This window comes from Phocoena phocoena, chromosome 8 (assembly GCF_963924675.1).
Source record: "Phocoena phocoena chromosome 8, mPhoPho1.1, whole genome shotgun sequence".
Lineage (NCBI taxonomy): Eukaryota > Metazoa > Chordata > Mammalia > Artiodactyla > Phocoenidae > Phocoena > Phocoena phocoena.
In genome coordinates, this window is record NC_089226.1 from 58,158,820 (window position 1) to 58,176,990 (window position 18,171).

The 18,171-nt window shown below is 43.8% G+C and overlaps 1 protein-coding gene across 1 annotated transcript in view; it reads left to right on the forward strand.

Moving 5' to 3' along the window:
- P4HA3 (prolyl 4-hydroxylase subunit alpha 3) overlaps positions 1-3,115 on the forward strand; it is a 34,339-nt gene extending 31,224 nt beyond the window's left edge. Inside the window, exons 11-13 of the mRNA XM_065882326.1 lie at positions 258-326; positions 1,608-1,704; positions 2,488-3,115. Of these exons, the coding sequence (XP_065738398.1) occupies positions 258-326; positions 1,608-1,704; positions 2,488-2,558 (237 nt within the window). The 3' untranslated portion in view covers positions 2,559-3,115. The remainder of the gene's footprint in view (positions 1-257; positions 327-1,607; positions 1,705-2,487) is intronic.
- The last annotated feature ends 15,056 nt before the right edge of the window (positions 3,116-18,171 follow it).

Consider the following 18,171-nt stretch of genomic DNA (forward strand, 5'->3'; position numbering starts at 1 on the left):
GGATGTTAGCTCAAAGGGTAAAGAAAGGGGGCATTTCTAAACGTTGTCCTCTCGTGGCCCTGCAGGCAAATACTGATGCCACTGAGTAGGCTCTCTCAATTCCTAAATTGGGTGATTGTATTTCCATAAGTATTTCTCCCAGAGTTGAAAGAGGGGCACACAAGAGGGAATTTATGCAGAAATGACATCAGACGTCATGTGAGGCAGAGTAGGGCAGTCGGGATATTTCAACCCTGGCTCTTCCTCTGGCCTTGCAGCTGAGCTCGGTGGAAGCTGGAGGAGCCACAGCCTTCATCTACGGCAACTTTAGCGTGCCTGTGGTCAAGGTGAGTGGGGGTCTGACCCCAACAGGTGGTTTTAGCAGTGCAGAACTAACACCCTAGCGTTCATGCTGCCTGTGCTTGCAAGCTTATTCCTGGGAGAGGGAATGAAACGAGGTCTCCCCTGATTCCCAGAATCAAAGATAATCCCTCAATTTTGACTCCTGCATTTACTTGTGCCTCTTTTTTATTTTATTTACACTTACATTACAAGAGGATGATTACATGTGTGCCTTCCCATTACAATAGAGCTCCTCAAAGGTGAGAGTCCCCTTCGATCCTTGACAACAAGTGGTCCCTTCAGTCATTCCTTTAGTAAACACTGGCGGCTGGAGGCACTGAGAGTACCGAGGAAAACTCGTAGTCCTTGCCTCCAGAAGTCAACATAACGTATTGCAGTAGGAGTTATAATGTCAAGCAAGGCACAGAGGGCGGCCAGTGTGGTAAGAGTTTTGTTTAATGAATTAATATCTCCCCCAAATGTCAGATCAGTCAATCAGGGATGACAGCCCTTACTTCAGGAATGAAATGAAGACAAATAATTGAGATCACGTCTCATAGCACTTAGCACAGTATCCAGCACATCCTAAGCATTCAGTGAGTAAATGCTGGGTATCTATCAAAACTCAGGGGGTTGGCCAAGGTTAAAGTAAGCGTATAGGAAAAAAAGCGGGGGACAGGGGGAAAAAGAACATATACGATTTGGAATCAAAATGCCTGGGTTTGAGTCCTGACCTTGCTCTGTCTTAGTTGCATTATTTAAAGCCCCTAAGTCTCAACTTCCTTGCTGGTGAGGTGGGGATGATGATCCCGGCTTCCTGCGGGTGTTATTAGGAAGTGCCTAAGGAAGAGTCAGCGGCTCAGTTAAGTTCTTAGTTGTGTGAGGAATATTTTGTTCCACCTTGTGCTTTTTGTCGAGTTTCTCTCCTCAGTGATCCTATGACACCCTGTGCTCACCTTTCCCCCAGCACTTGTCACACTGTCTCATCCTCGTTTGTTTTTATGTCTGTCTCTCCCACAAGACTGAACTCCCTGAGACAACTGGACATGATCTGTCTCTGCATCCTCAGGGCCTAGAGCAGAGCAGGCCCTCAATAAGGGATGCATGAGTGAATGAGTAAATGGCAGCTTATACCATCTTGTGGCATTTTATGCATGCCTTGCCCCCAATCTGCATGGACAGTTTTCTTGTTTAATGACATGCATGCCTTTGTCCTCAGTCAAGTGCTTCCTAAGGACTGAGATTCTGGGCTGACCTCCCCTGGGGCGGGGTCTGCTTGTTTTCAGAATGCAGCACTATTTTGGTGGAACCTGCATAGGAGTGGTGAAGGGAATGGTGACACACTTCATGCTGGCTGTCCTGTCCTGGTAGGAGATAAGTGGGGTAAGGCCTGTCTTTCTGGGCATGGGAATTGGGTGAGGGGTTCAGGGTAAAGTGAAATAGGGGATGGATGGAAAATAACATAGCCTTTTCATTCCAAAAGCTTAACAGTGCCACATTATATTGAGGTGATCAGATTCTGGATTAGTTGCCACCAGTACATTGGGAGCCCATAAGGCCAGGCTTTTTTCATAGAGCAGGTGTCAGTAAAAGTTTATTGGCCTTACCAGATGGGCCTTGATTCCTGAGCACAGCTAAGGAATAATTGTTGCTAAGTCCCAGTCCTCTATCCTAAGGAGAGAACCATCAGGTGCTTCCCCATGAGGAGATGGTCAAACAAGGAAGAGATAAGTAAGTAGGGGGTGTGTTTATGTCATATATGTGTCTAAGAGCACTTAGCTCTGAAGACAGAAAAAGAAATAGAAGAGGGACTCTTGTGCTGAGGTGGACTTTGCCAGGAGAATCCATCCCTTTTCTCTCATTACCCTGGAATGGTTCCCTGGGGGAGGTGGGCTTTTAGGAGCTACGTGAAGGGTAAGTGACCACAGTACCCACGGGTTTGAAAATTAGTCTGTAGTAGCAGGACCTGTCAGGGACTTTTTCCAGGTGCCACTGTCCTTTTTGCTCTTTACTGCCGCTGAAGCAATGTCTTGTAGTCCATAGTAGGGCTGGGACCGGGGTGAGGCAAGTGAGTTGCCAAGGGTGTGGAATTTAATGGCCCTGTGAGCGAGCATCGCTACTGTCTGCTCCGCTGAGCCTGCTCTTCTTCCTCCCCATTTCCCCCAGTGGCCAACAAGTGGATACACGAGTATGGACAGGAATTCCGCAGACCTTGCAGCTCAAGCCCTGAAGACTAAAATGTTGGCAGAGAGAAGCTGGAGGAGTCCTTTGGCTTTCCAGAGAAGCCAGAAGCCAAAAGCTATGGTAAGAGAGGAGAAAGGAGAGCAAAGCTTCTGGAGGAGGGACTTTGTCAGCATTGCCTATTCCTTGCAAACGGAAGACAAGGAAGTGGTCTCTAGCAGGGGACATCTGAGAACTTACAGTTTCTCCTCAAGCCATGAGTCACAGTAGAATGAACAAGAGAAAGGAGGGGGCAAGGAGGCTGGAGAGAGAAGTTTCTAGAGCTCAGACACTTTCTCTTGGGAACAGGACATATCAACAGTCTCCAGGGTTTGGTCATTGGGGCTTTTGCTACTTGAGCCTTGACCACGGGGGCCCAGAAGTGGCAGTGAGGACACCTGCAGGTGGTGCCTGACCCCCATATGCCCTTCTGCCTACTGACTTCTGCTGAAGGCTGAGCAGGGGGTGTCTCTGTATCAGGAGTGTACCTCATGTGATGATATTTTTAAAACAGAAAATAACTTTAAAATATGATTTTTTAATACAGCCATTAAAAATGTTTTAATACAGTCATTAAAGATGTTTACAAATCATTTTTCACAACCAAGAACATTCTTACTTTGTAATAGTGAGTGAAAAAGGCAGAGTATAATATTTTATTTATGTGTAATCTCATCTTGGCTCCCCTCTCACTGCATTCCAGACACAAGACATTCTTTATATTCCTCAAAACCAACATGGGTCCCACTCTTCAGGCCTTTTGCGTTCGCTGCTGCTGGTCTCACCATTCCACTCTCGGCTCAGTGCCGCTTCAGAGGCCTTCTCTGACACCCAAACTTCCAGCCACTTTCGTTCACATTAGCCAACTTTGTTTTCTTCCTAACACTTTTCTTGACATTACTTTATTCATTTAATTGTGGCCAGTGGCCTTCCCTGCAGGGTGAATGCTTTAAGACCCCCCTATACTTTGTAAATGCCTCTATTGTAGCCCCCATCTCACTGAATTTCACTATTTGTTTATTTGCCTGGCTGCCTGCACTCCTTATACCTCTTGGTATCCCCAGAAAAAGGTCTGTTTCAAATAAGTAGGCATTCAGCAAATATTTTTGGATAAATGAATAAGAAGGCCTCCTTTGAGTTGTACTTTGGAGGACAGGTAGAATTTTTTTATAGGCAGAGTCTAGTGAGGAGAAGCATTTCCCAGCAGAAGGACTAGCATGAGCTAAGGCTGCACTGATGAGTGACTTCTGCAAAGAGAACATTCCAGGCGACTTGGCTCAGGTTCCTCAACGGGAGCTAGGGCGTGTGCCTTGCTCACAAAAAAGCCACACAAGTCAAGGACTAGGCGCTTAGACACTATGCTGCCTCCGCCCCCTCCCTGCACCATGCACGTCAGGGTTTCTGCCTCCCAGAGCTCTGTGGGCCCCAAGGAAAAGGTTCTGGTGTGCTGATGTTCGGCTTCCTGAAGAGCCTCCATGAGCACCTGGTCACATCCCCAGTATTTCCGCTGAATGCATCAGGACTCTGGAAACCCTCCTACTAAATTACTGTCATGTAGGGAAGAAAAAGTACTTTCCCCCTACCCTTCTGAGTTCTTAGCTGAAACCTGTGTAATAAAAGACATATTAACAAAAGGAAACCCACAAGCTTAGTGACATGTATACATCATGTATACATGGGAGATACCCAGAGGAAAATGAATAACTCCCTGAGGTGGCTTAGAACTTGGGATGAAATATCATCTTAAGAGGGAACGGGGGGATGTAGCCCTCTTAGATTCCTAGGAATGATAAATGGGCCCTTAGAGTATAGCCCATAGGTGGGAGATGTGATGGTGACAGTTTATCTAGGTGTGGTGTCCACTTGTAGTCTCTTCTCCTGTGGTAAGGGTCAGTCTTCCTTGGTTGGTGAAACTCTTGAAGAGGGGATTTCTAACAATTGAGTTCCTTTTGGAGCATCTGTCTTCAGGCAGGTGAGAGCAGTTCAGGGAAAGTGGTGTGTCTGTGGAGCCCCAGAAACGCTTAGTAGGTAGCTATTTCTAAATAGGACTGACTGTGGCTTGGTACATAGCTAGTTTATAATTTTGTTTCTTTCTTGCACACTTCTTCAACTGTTTTTCTAACAGCTTTCTCCAACCTGGGTTCCTGGTGTTGCACTCAGTATCTCTCACAAGATTCACTACAGGGAAGATTCTTTATGTTAATGACTACTATCATTGTCATTAGTAACATACTGACCATTTACCACTGGCCAAGCACTGTGATAAGAACTGAGGTGTACTTGTCTCCTTCAATCCTCACGATGAATAGGTACTATAATCTCCATTTTATAGATGAGGGAAACTGAGGCAGAGAATGTGTAACTTGCCTGAGGTTACATAAAGTGGCACAGGCAGGATTCGAATACAGGTCTGCCTCTGAAGATCTTTTAAATTGAAGTACAGCTGATTTACAATGTTGTGTTAATTTCATGTGTACAGTGAAGTGATTCACATACAGTATATATGTGTATATATATATGTTCTTTTTCAGATTCTTTTCCCTTATAGATTATTACAAGATATTGAGTATAGTTCTCTGTGCTATACAGTAGGCTCCTGTTGGTTATCTATTTTATATATAGTAGTTTAGATGTGTTAATCCCAAATTCCTAATTTATCCCTCCTCCCCTTTCCCCTTTGGTAACCATAAGCTTGTTTTCTATGTCTGTGAGTCTATTTCTATTTTGTAAATAAGTTCATCACTTATATCATTTTTTTAGATTCCACATATAAGCAATATCATGTGATATTTGTCTTTGTCTGGCTTACTTTACTTAGTATGGTAATCTTTAGGTCCATCTATGGACCTAGAAAGAAACAGAAAATATGAACAGGCCAATTACCAGCACCAGTACTGAAACTGAATCAGTAGTTTTAAAACTCCCAACAAACCAAAGTCCAGGACCAGACAGCTTCACAGGTGAATTCTACCAAATGTTTAGAGAAGAGTTAACACCTATCCTTCTGAAACTATTCCAAAACGTTGCAGAGGAAGAAACACTTCTGAACTCATTCTATGAGGCCACCATCACCCTGATATCAAAACCAGATAAAGAGTGGGAGGGAGACGCAAGAGGGAGGAGATATGGGAACATATGTATATGTATAGCTGATTCACTTTGTTATAAAGCAGAAACTAACACACCATTGTAAAACAATTATACTCTAATAAAGATGTTAAAAAATAAATAAAAATAACTAAAAAGATACTAAAAACAACCAGACAAAAATATCACAAAATAAGGAAAATTACAGGCCAGTATCACTGATGAACATCGATGCAAAAATCCTCAATGAAATGCTAGCAAACCAACTCCAACAATACATTAAAAGGATCACGCACCACGATCAAGTGGGCTTTATCCCAGGATGCAAGGAATTTTCAATATCTGCAAATCAATCAGTATGATACACCACATTAACAAATTGAAGAATAAAAACCATATGATCATCTCAATAGCTGAAGAAAGAGCTTTTGATAAAATTCAACATCCATTTATGGTAAAAACTCTCCAGAAAGTGGGCAGAGAAAGAACACACCTCAACATAATAAACGCCATATATGACAAACCCACAGCTAACATCACACTCAATGGTGAAAAGCTGAAAGCATTTCCTCTAAGATCAGGAACAAGACAAGGATGTCCATTCTCACCACTTTTATTTAACATAGTTTTGGAAGTCCTAGCCATAGCAAGCAGAGAAGAAAAAGAAGTAAAAGGAATCCAAATTGGAAAAGAAGAAGTAAAACTGTCACTGTTTGCAGATGACATGATACTATACACAGAAAATCCTAAAGACACTAGCAGAAAACTACTAGAGCTAATCAATGAATTTGGTAAAGGTGCAGAAAATTAACACACAGAAATCTGTTGCATTTCCATACACTAACAACGAAATACCAGAAAGAGAAATTAAGGAAACAATCCCATTTACCATCACATCAGAAAGAATAAAATACCTAGGAATAAACCTACGTAAGGAGGCACAAGACCTATACTCTGAAGACGGTAAAATGCTGATGAAAGAAACTGAAGACGACACAATCAGATGGAAAGATATACCATGTTCTTGGATTGGAAGAATCAATATCATTAAAATGACAATACTACCCAAGGCAATCTACAGATTCAACACAATCCCTATCAAATTACCAATGGCATTTTTCAGAGAATTAGAGCAAAAAATTTTTAATTTGTATGGAAACACAAAAGTCTCTGAATAACCAAAGCAATATTCAGAAAGAAAAATAGAGCTCGAGGAATCAGGCTCCCTGACTTCAGACTATACTACAAAATTACAGTAATCAAAACAATATGGTACTGGCACAAAAACAGACGTATAGATCAATGGAAAAGCATAGAAAGCCCAGAAATAAACCCACTCACTTATGGTCAATTAATCTACAACAAAGGAGGCAAGAACATACAATAGAGAAAAGACAGTCTCTTCAATAAGTGGTGCTGGGAAAATTGGATAGCTACACGTAAAAGAGTGAAATTAGAACAGTCCCTAACACCATACACAAAAATAAACTCAAAATGGCTTAAAGACTTAAACATAAGATATGGCACCATAAAACTCCTAGAAGAGATCATAGGCAAAAAATTCTCTGACATAAATCATACCAATGTTTTCTTAGATAAGTTTCCCAAGGCAATAGAAATAAAAACAAAAACAAATGGGACATAATCAAACTTACAAGCTTTTGCATAGCAAAGGAAGCCATACACAAAACAAAAAGACAATCTATGGAATGGGAGAAAATATTTGCAAATGATGAGACTGACAAGGGATTAATTTCCAAAATATACAAACAGCTCATACAGCTCAGTAACAAAAAAACCCAAACAACCCAATCAAAAAATGGGCAGAAGATCTAAATAGACGTTTCTCCAAAGAAGACATACAGATGGCCAACAGGCATATGAAAAGATGCTCAACGTGGCTAACTATTAGAAAAATGCAAATCAAAAGTACAATGAGGTATCACCTCACACCAGTCAGAATGGCCATGATAAAAAAGTCTACAAATAATAAATGCTGGAAAAAGGAACCCTCCTACACTGTTGGTAGGAATGTAAATTGGTGCAGCCACTATGGATGTTCCTTAAAAAACTAAAAATAGAGTTACCATATGATCCAGTGATCCTACTCCTGGGCATATATCCAGAGAAAACTCTAATTTGAAAAGATATATGCACCCCAACATTCACTGCAGCACTATTTACAATAGCCAAGACATGGAAGCAACCTAAATGTCCATCAGCAGATGAATGGATAAAGAAGATGTGGTACATATATACAATATAATATTACTCAGCCATCAAAAAGAATGTCTCCAAAGATCTTAACTAGCCCTCTGTTGTCTGAATTACATGTTATTTTGCTGTGGTTGCTTTGCTCCCATTAGCAATTATGTCTTTTGGAGCCAACAATTTTTTTTTTTTTTTTTTTTTTGCGGTACAAGGGCCTCTCACTGTTGTGGCCTCTCCCGTTGTGGAGCACAGGCTCCAGATGCGCAGGCTCAGTGGCCATGGCTCACGGGCCCAGCCGCTCCACGGCATGTGGGATCTTCCCAGACCGGGGCACGAACTCGTGTCCCCTGCATCGGCAGGCGGACTCTCAACCACTGCGCCACCAGGGAAGCCCTGGAGCCAACAATTTTTGAAAGGAGTCTCTAGCCTTTTCCCAGGCATTGAAAGATCTATCCTTTGTGTCTCTAATGCCTAATGGCTAAGAGCCCTGTCAGATGTAGGTACTGAATACATGAACAAATCACCTCAATTCCACAGATGTAAAGAGAACACCTATTGTGTGACCAGCCCCATGCTTGGTGCCCCATGAGATTCCAATAAAATGAGGAGGTCTGCTCACTGCCCTTAAAGCAAAATTAGCACATGCCCACATATAAGAATAGAGAATTATATATAATCAAATAGAAAGCTGGGGCTGCTCACCCTAAGGATCACAGGAGTTGGGAGAAAGGGGAGAACCCTATGGCTGAAGTGGGATGAGAGGGCTTCCACATTGGGACCCCAGGAACACAGAAAGAGTGAGAATGTGCCTGAAGAGGGCAGGGAGCAGCTGCCACCTCACCTGTCCCCCATTCACGCACAAGGGGGCAGGGAGAGCTGTCTGGAAGGAGGAAGTGAGAGGGTGTTGATTCTGGGGGGGCCCTTATCCAGCAATGCCAAGAGGAGCCAGCACAAACTGCCCTTTCATGGAACCACTCAAAGAGTCCCCTGTTCGGGGGCCTTGGTTGCTCAAGCTGGGAGAAGCCAAAGGAGAGGGGGTGAGGTGGGGACAGAGGGACATTTGCCTGCAGACTGCTGTATACTCAGAAAAACGAGGAAATCAGCTAAGGGCTGGGGGAGGAGACAAACATTTATGCCTGCTCTGTGCTGGCTATTTTATCTCCCTTATCTTATTCACAACAATTATCATCCCTTTTGGCAAGACAGGAAAGGAGGCTCAAAGAAAAGACCTCTGCTAGAAGCAGAGCCGGATTTGGAGCTAGGGAGGTCTCCTGCCATCAGCTGCTTCTAACCTCTCCTTCCTCATGTTGGGATCCCCACAACTTCTCCCCCTGAGGAAGTAGAGCCTGCCTCTTTCTCTTCTTCCCCTCTGCCCCATCCTCTTTTATTCCCTTTCTTCATCACGTGACCCTTCCCATCAAATGCTTGATAGGCCTGCTCCCCCTAAGGTCTGAGTGACAGGGTCCTGCTGTCCCTGCCAGGGGCATATTTGCATTTTAAATGGATAGCCCATGGTGAAATCAAATATAATCTCAAAGGAATGAGGTGTCTTTTTGGTTAAGGATTTAAGGGCATGGATCAGATGGCTCCCCATAGATAACTACTGTCTCTCTCACCACATTTTGAGATGGGGCATAACTAAAATAATGACCATCATGCCTCCTGTCCAACTGCTTATCATCTTATGGGACCAGAGGGCGGCAGTTACTTTCCCTGGCCCAGAAAGGTGAAGCGACTTGTCCATAGTTAAACAGTGTGTCAGTGGCAGAGCCAAGACTAGAAGGCAGATTTCTGGGCTCAGAGACCCATGCCTGTCCGCTTCTTGGAACAGGAGCACAGTGGGCAGAAGATGGAATCAACCAACCCTTGATGGTGTTTTCATGGGCACAGATTTCATGTGTGGCTGTCACTCATTCATTCAATTAAGGTTTACTGATGTTGCCTCTGTGCCTGGCCCTTTGCTGGGGCTGGAGATGATGACTCTGACTGTCTATCCTTGAAGAGCTCCCAGAGAAGAAAACCCACACAATGACAATACTAGTGGAAAGGGGACACGCAACACGTTCCATGTCCGGAATGTGTGTGTTATGGAGATGTGGGAGCTTATCTCCCTAACTCACAAGTGTATAAAAAAACTCAAAAAATCCATACCCTTCTGATAAATCTAAAAATTTCTTTAGTCTTGAAAATTCAGACACATCATTCAGGAGAGATTTTCTCTAACTTTGTGTTCCTTAATCTGTTTCAGAAAACAGATTTTTCCCCCCCTTACCATATCAAAAATTGTATTAAATATTCTTTTAAAAATCACACATTGTCCCCTAGGGGATGCCATCAGCCTAGAAATTCCCACAATGCTCTCCAGGTTCTAGAGTTCTGGAATTTCTATTTTTAACCCTCTTGCAACAAAAGAGGAAATAGGAATTGTCAGTGGGCTCATCCTGGAGGAGCAAGGCAATCTATCCTGCTGCCTCTGCTCAATCAATTCTTTCTCTGGCTGCCACTGAGCCTGTTAGTCCTCTGGTGCTTGAGGCCAGAAAAAGCCATCCTCTCTATCAGCTCCCTGAGTCCCTCTGGCTCTTGGGGTTGTGGGCCTGGGGACAGGCAGGGCCAGCCTCCAGTGCCTGGGCCAGCCAGCATCAGTCTACTTTACTAATTCCAGAGCCCTCTATGGGGGCTCTGCCCTGGGTCACCTCACTCACTCTCTCCCACATCTAGCTGTCTTAGAATACAAAAATTACAGAAGCACAATGAAGTACCACTTCACACTTACTAGTATGGCTATAATTTTTTTTTTTTTTTTAAAAGGAAAAATACTAAGTGTTAGGATGTGGAGAAATTGGAACCCTCATGCATTGCTGATGTTGCAGCTGCTGTGGAAAATGGTTTGTCAGTTCCTCAAAAAGTTAAACATGGAACTACCATAGAACCCAGTAATACCTCTCTTAGGTATATATCCAAAAGAACTGAGAGCAGGGACTTCAAAATAAATATTTATACACCCATGCTCACAGCAGCATTATTCACAATAGCCAAACGGTGGAAACAACCCAAGTATGTATAACAACAGATGAATGGATAAACAAAATGTGGCATGTACATGCGATGGAATACTATTCAGCCACAAAGAGGAATGAAATTTTGATACATGATTTAACACAGATGGATCTTGAAAACATTATGCTAAGTGAAATAAACCAGACACAGAAGAACAATTATTGTATGATTCCACCTATATGAGGTACCTGGAATAGACAAACTCACAGAGACAGAAAGTAAAATAGAGTTTCCCAGGGGCTGGGGGCAGGGAGAAAGGGGGAGCTGTTGTGTGACCTTGGGCAAATCACTTTCCTTATCAGAGCTCTCATTTCCTCATCTGTAGGGTGGCACTGCTAATCTGTCTGCCTTACCCACTCCACAGAGTTGTGAGGTCTCAAAAGGCTGTAAATGTGCTCTGTAAATGGCACATACTGTATTGTGTCAATTAATATATGTTTACATTTGATTAGCCATTGATTTGTGGTATCATCATTGATCATCAGGAAAAAACTTTCTCCCCCCATTGCTCAGCTAACTACCCAGTTAACTGTTCCCTACATCCACCTGTAAGAGGCCAGCCACTTGACTAGTCTCAGGTTCCAAGGTTTCACCTGGCTGCAGGCTGGGGTTTCTAGCAAACTGCTGGGAGAGGAAGCCAGCTCTAGGAATATCGGAACCTCTTGAGTTTACATAACTTTCTGAGCCCAGGACCCAGACTGAGAATGTGTTGACTGGCTGCTGACGGGGCAGCCAGCTGGGGCAGGAGAAGAGTTGGCTCGAAGATTACAAACAAAACACTGTCCCTGCAGGAAAGAGTATGATTGCTGTTTGCTTTCTCTACTCCTGTTGTAGGTGCTCTTCTTGCTTTCCCCTTGTTAAAAGTTGTGACCTTTTAACTCCCCACCCCCAGTTCTGATGGCAGGCCCTTGAATCCAGCTTCAGGGTCCTTGGCACCTCACTGTCCAAATCAGTTTGTCTTGTTCATTCCATCTCTAAAATATCGAGCCTTTCTCCTTATCTCACCCTGCAGCCACTGTCTAGTTAAGTATACCTTTGCCTTTTACCTAGACTACCACTGCCTCTTTACTGCTCTCCCTGCCTCTAGTCTGGTGCCTGCCAGTCCACCTACATGGATACCAGAGTGACTTTCCTTAACTTCTGGCAACTCCCCATCTTGCCACTCAAGGCCTTTATGACCTGCCTCCTGCAGCCTCCCCTGTTACAGCTTTTACTCCAGCCATACGAATCGTACTAATCTACCAGCTGTATCAGACTGACTTTCAAGTCTCCTGGGCTTGTGTATGCTGCCCCCTCTTCCTGCAAAGTATTTCCCTTCTTTCTCCACCTCCATTTTGTGACGATGCTTCAAAGCTCAACTCAGATGCTACCTACTTTGTGAAACCATCCCTGACCTGTTTCTAAAGAGGTTTACCTGTCCGTTTCCCTTTATACAATGTGGGCAGTGTTTCTATAATGGTCTCTCTAGACTATGAGCTCATTTGAAGGGTCTCATTATTTCTTTATCTCTGTCTCCAGAGTCCACTGGAGGCTTGGCACAGAATAACTGCTCAGGTTTGCTTAATCAGCAAATAAATGTTCATAACTGCAGGTTTAGAAGAGGATAACACCACAAGTCATGCCCAACTCTCCTCATGCCTTTGAGTCTTCTCAATCTCAAGATTCTCCGCCCTCAACACTAGATCTGTGTCTACCCATTTGCCTGCCTACCTTCTCCTTTCGGACATTTCTCCTTGGACATTCCTTAAAGTGTGTGTCTGACAGAACGGCCCCTGGTTTGACCGAAATATGTTCCTTCTGGCTTTGTAGAACTCCTTCATTCAAAGGGTCCAAGGGTCTCCTTTATTTTCTTCCTGAGTATGGAGTGCTGATCTGTAGGCTTCACAAGGATGTTGTTACATCCAGAACATAGCAGGTGCTCCTTAAAGATACGTTATGTGAACATATGAATGGTCCCCTCTCTGCTGGGGTATAGTGGACCACTCAAAGATGCTGCCATCTCCTAGTCATGTCTGTGGGCAAGTCATTTCACATCTCTGAAATTCAATTTCCTTGCCTTAGAGGGAGGAGATACGGGGATATATGTATATGTATAAATGATTCACTTTGTTACAAAGCAGAAACTAACACACCATTGTAAAGCAATTATACTCCAATAAAGATGTTAAAAAAATTTTTCCTTGCCTTTAAATTGGGTAAATACTGGACACCTACATGTAAAAGATTGAAATTAGAACATTCTCTAACACCTCAAAATGGATTAAAGACCTAATAAGATAAACTCAAAATGGATTAAAGACCTAAATGTAAGACCAGATACTATAAAACTCCTGTAGGAAAACATAGAACACTCTTTGACATAAATTACAGCAATATTTTTTTGGATCTGTCTCCTAGATTAATGGAAATAAAAGCAAAAATAAAAAAATGGGGTTTCCCTGGTGGCACAGTGGTTAAGAATCCACATGCCAATGCAGGGGACATGGGTTTGATCCCTGGTCCGGGAAGATGCCACATGCCGCGGAGCAACTAAGCCTGTGCGCCACAACTACTGAGCCTGCGCTCTAGAGCCTGTGAGCCACAACTACTGAGCCTGCGTGCCGCAACTATTGAAGCCCATGCGCAGAGAGCCCATGCTCCGCAACAAGAGAAGCCACCGCAATGAGAAGCCCACACACCTCAACGAAGAGTAGCTCCTGCTCACGGCAACTATAGAAAGCCCATGCGCAGCAACAAAGACCCAACGCAGCCAAAAATAAATAAATTTATTAAAATAAAATGGGACCTAATTAAACTTAAATGCTTTTGCACAACAAAGGAAACCATAAACAAAACGAAAAGACAACCTATGGAATGGGGAAAATATTTGCAAACAATGCAACCGACAAAGAATTTTCAAAATATACAAACAGCTCATAGAGCTCAATATCAAAAAAACACAACCCAATCCACAAATGGACAGAAAATCTAAATAGACATTTCTCCAAAGAAGACATACAGATGGCCAACAGGCACATGGAAAGATGCTCAAGGTCACTAACTATTCGAGAAATACAAATCAAAACTACAGTGAGGTATCACCTCACACCAGTCGGAATGGCCATCATCAAAAAGTCTACAAATAATAAATGCTGGAGAGGGTGTGGGGAAAAAGTAACCCTCTTACATTGTTGGTAGGAATGTAAATTGGTACAGCCACTATGGAAGACAGTATGGAGGTTCCTTAAAAAACTAAAAATGGAGTTACCATATGATCCAGCGATCCACTCCTGGGCATGTATCTGGAAAAGACAAAAACTCTAATTCGAAAAGATATATGCACCCCAATGTTCACTGCAGCGCTATTTACAATAGCCAAGATATGGAAGCAACCTAAATGTCCATCAGCAGATAAATGTATAAAGATGTGGTATATATATATATATATATATATATATATATATATATATATATATATATTTGTGTGTGTATATGTATAAACAATGGAATATTACTTATAAAAAAGGAATGAAGTAATGCCATTTGCAGCAACATGGATGGACCTAGATATTATCACATTAAGTCAAAGACAAATATATGATATCACTTATATGTGTAATCTAAAAAAGAAAATGATACAAATGAACTTATTTACAAGACAGAAATAGACTCACAGATATAGAAAACAAATTTATGGTTACCAAAGGGGAAAGGTGGGGGTAGGGAGGGATAAATTAGGAGTTTGGGATTAACAGATACACACTACTATATGTAAAATAGAAAACAACAAGGACCTACTGCATAGCACAGGGAACTATATTCAATATCTTGTAATAACCTATAATGGAAAAGAATCTGAAAAAGAATACATATACATGTGTGTATAACCAAGTTACTTTACTATACACCTGAAACTAACACAATGCTGTAAATCAACTATACTTCAACTTAAAAATATAATTTATGTGAACTTAATAATAATAATAAATAAACTGGGGATAATGCCCATACTTCACAAGGATACAAAGGATAAAGATGTAAGTAACTAGCACAGTATCTAATACAAAGCTCAATGAGGGCTTCCCTGGTGGAGCAGTGGTTAAGAGTCTGCCTGCCGATGCAGGGGACACGGGTTCGTGCCCCGGTCTGGGAAGATCCCATATGCCACGGAGCAGCTAGGCCCGTGAGCCATGGCCACTGAGCCTGTGCGCCCGGAGCCTGTGCTCCGCAACGGGAGAGGCCACAACAGTGAGAGGCCCAGTTACCGCAAAAAAAAAAAAAAAAGCTCAATGAACATTTTATTCAGTTTCCATCCATCAAGGCTGGTCATCATCCTCTTGCCAGGTATCTTCACCAAAAAGAACTCTGACCAGGGTCCCCTATATTGTCCAAGAGGCAGCGTGAAGAGGAAACAACCTAGGTTTGAATTCTGACACCACCACTTCTGAGCTATACAAATTTGGACCTAATGCCTACCTGTAAAAGGAACATCACTTACCTCATAGGGTTGCCGTGAGGATTAAACAGATATGTGTAAAGTGAATTAGCTGATGATCAACTTTGATGACTATTATGACTTGCCTGGTGAACAAAAGTGTCTGACGTGTGTCCCTGAAAACCGTGCATTTGACTATGCTGCCCCGCTGTAGACAGAGTGCACACAGCCCAGCAAAGAGACCTTGGCCCGCTCCTTTCCCCACCCAACCCCCAAAGGGCTTGGTGAGAGGATGCAGATCACACACAAGGCACTTTTCTTCTCTGCTAGGGAGCTCATGCTTTACTCAGAAATATTTAGTGAACATCTAAACCAGAACTTCTCAGGATTAATGTGCCTGTTGGAATGCAGATCAGTACCGACTCAATATGTCTGGGGTAGGGACAAAATCTTTAACAAGCTTCCAGATGATACTGATGCTACTGGCCCACAAACCACTCTGAGTAAAGAAGGTCTTAAATATAATATGGGATTGACATGACAGGAACTATTTATTCAGTGCCTACCCTGTGTCAGTTACTGAGAGAGCCACTTAACCTATATTAACTTGCATAGTCCTCAAGACTCTGTGGGGTAGATACTATTGATCTCCATTTTTCCGATGAGGAAACTGTAGCACAGAGAGAGAGAGTACATAGCTATCTCATACAGCCAGTAAGGGATGGGCCTTAGGTTCTAATTTAGGCAGCCTGGCTCCAAAGCCTACTAGGAAGAGGACTCCAACAGTATGTAGAGGATAACCAGGGGAGGGGCTGAGGCAAGGAAAGGAGACATCATAGAACAGAGAATGGACAGGGGTTGGTGGTAGACTGGATATGGATGTAAGAGAGGGTGCCATCTAGGGCACTTTGGCTGCCTGGTTTGGTCAAGTGGAGAGATGGTGGTATCTATCACTACTGAGTTAGGAAACGTGGGTGGAAGAACAAGTTTTAGGGGGAAGGTGAGTTCGGTTTTAGGAATGGTCAATGAGTGGCTTTTGGACATCTGGGAGATATGGAGAAGTAGATGGACCTAGAGTATCTAGGTATCTAGTAACTCTAGAAGTATCCAGAGTTCAGGAGATATCTAAGTTGTAGACAAAGTTTGGGTGTTGGCAGATTTAAAGCCCTGAGTGCCTGAGGTCATGTGGACGGTGTACAGACTGTCCTGTTCTGGGCCAAAGTCAACACAGCAAATAACTGGAAGAGATGGGACTGGAATATGGTCTCCCGGGCTGCAGTGGAAGCTGGTTCTGTCCATTCCAGTGGGCATTATGGATCTGGGAAGCAGGCAGAGCATAAGATGTTGATAGGCTACAGGAAAGAGGTTTTTCTGGTGCTCTATGGTGACTAAATCCAGTGAAATGTTCCCTGCCCCCAGATCAACAGAAATAAGGACAACTCCATAAAGACCAGATAGATAAAGGTTAGGAGATTTATTTTCTTTAAACAAGATCATAAATAACAAAGAAACAAAGTAGGTCCCAGACTTCAGACCCTGCAGCAGGACAGGAATAGGAAGTTGTTGGGTCGAAAGGTGGAGGGGGCTACGCATCACCTAAGACAGTCACAGAAAAGATGGGCTGCAGGAGACTGCCCCTCCCTGCCCTTGGGAATGGCGTGCCTGGGCAGCAGGGGGAGACTGAAGTGCTGTGATGAGGCAGCTGGAAGAGGGCAAATATTGAGGATGCTGGGCTGCACTGATTCTATGAAGAGTAACATGGAAACCACAAATGGCTAAGATAAGCTGTGGGTCTAGAAAAGGCAAGCGGGCACTCTGCACACCTCCAGGGACCAATTATGAAAATGGTTCAATTTGATTCTTAAAAACAACTCCACGGGCCTTAGCCTGTGGCTTTGTGCGTGGGCTGTATTCAACCTGGGTTGCCCTGTGGCAGGTGAGGGCTCAAGAGACCCCTGGAGCAGCCTGGCCTCAGCCCAGGGCAGGTGCCCAGACATGTGGGAGTGGGACCGTGGGCCCTCCCCAGTTGGGAGGCCATGTGCTTGGACTGGCCGGGCCTGATTTTCAGGCTGGTTTCTTGTGATGCTATCCACCCCCCACCCCTGTACCTAAGGATGAGATCCTGGCCCCCCTGGGTCTTCCAAGCCTAGAATAGTAAGACGGGGATAAAAAGGTACCTGACTGGTATTTTATTTAAAAGGGAAAAATAAGGACTATCCCGCACGTGGTCCATCCCATGAGGTAGGGCAGGACCATGGCAAGAACAATCTCAAGGAATGGAGGTCCCTGAGCCTGGGGAAACATATGGACGCAGGTGCATTGCCTAATGCCAGGAATAGGGGCCCAGGGTTCTGACGGAGGCTTCACCCTAGGCAAGGCAGGGAGGACAGGCAGGGGCTACCCCTGAACAGGGAAGGGATAGGAGCTGGGGAGCCTTAAACTGGGGAGACCAATGTTGGTCAAAGGCCCTGGAAAACAATGCTTTCGGCAGGAATACACGAAAGGGTTTGTACATCTGGGGATGCCCGTCTATAGGGAGCCGGTGTCACATGGTCGGGCAGGATGGTGAGGAGGAGACAGCGGCATCACAGTGGCCTCTGGTGCGATGTATTTACAACAGAGCTCAGTGTTGAGGGAGGGAAGGAGAGCAGGTCACTAACAGCCAGGAAACACACTGTGAAGAGCAGAAAGAGAGTGGAAAACAATGCGACCGTCACTAGCTTTCCCCCTGCTTACCCTGTCTCATCCAGGAAACCCTCCCTAATGATCACCAAGGCCTTTGTAGATCTCTCCCACCTCTTCTCAGCCCCATCCAGGGCAAGACACAGGGTCTGCTCTCAGGGTACTGCCGATTTGACCAC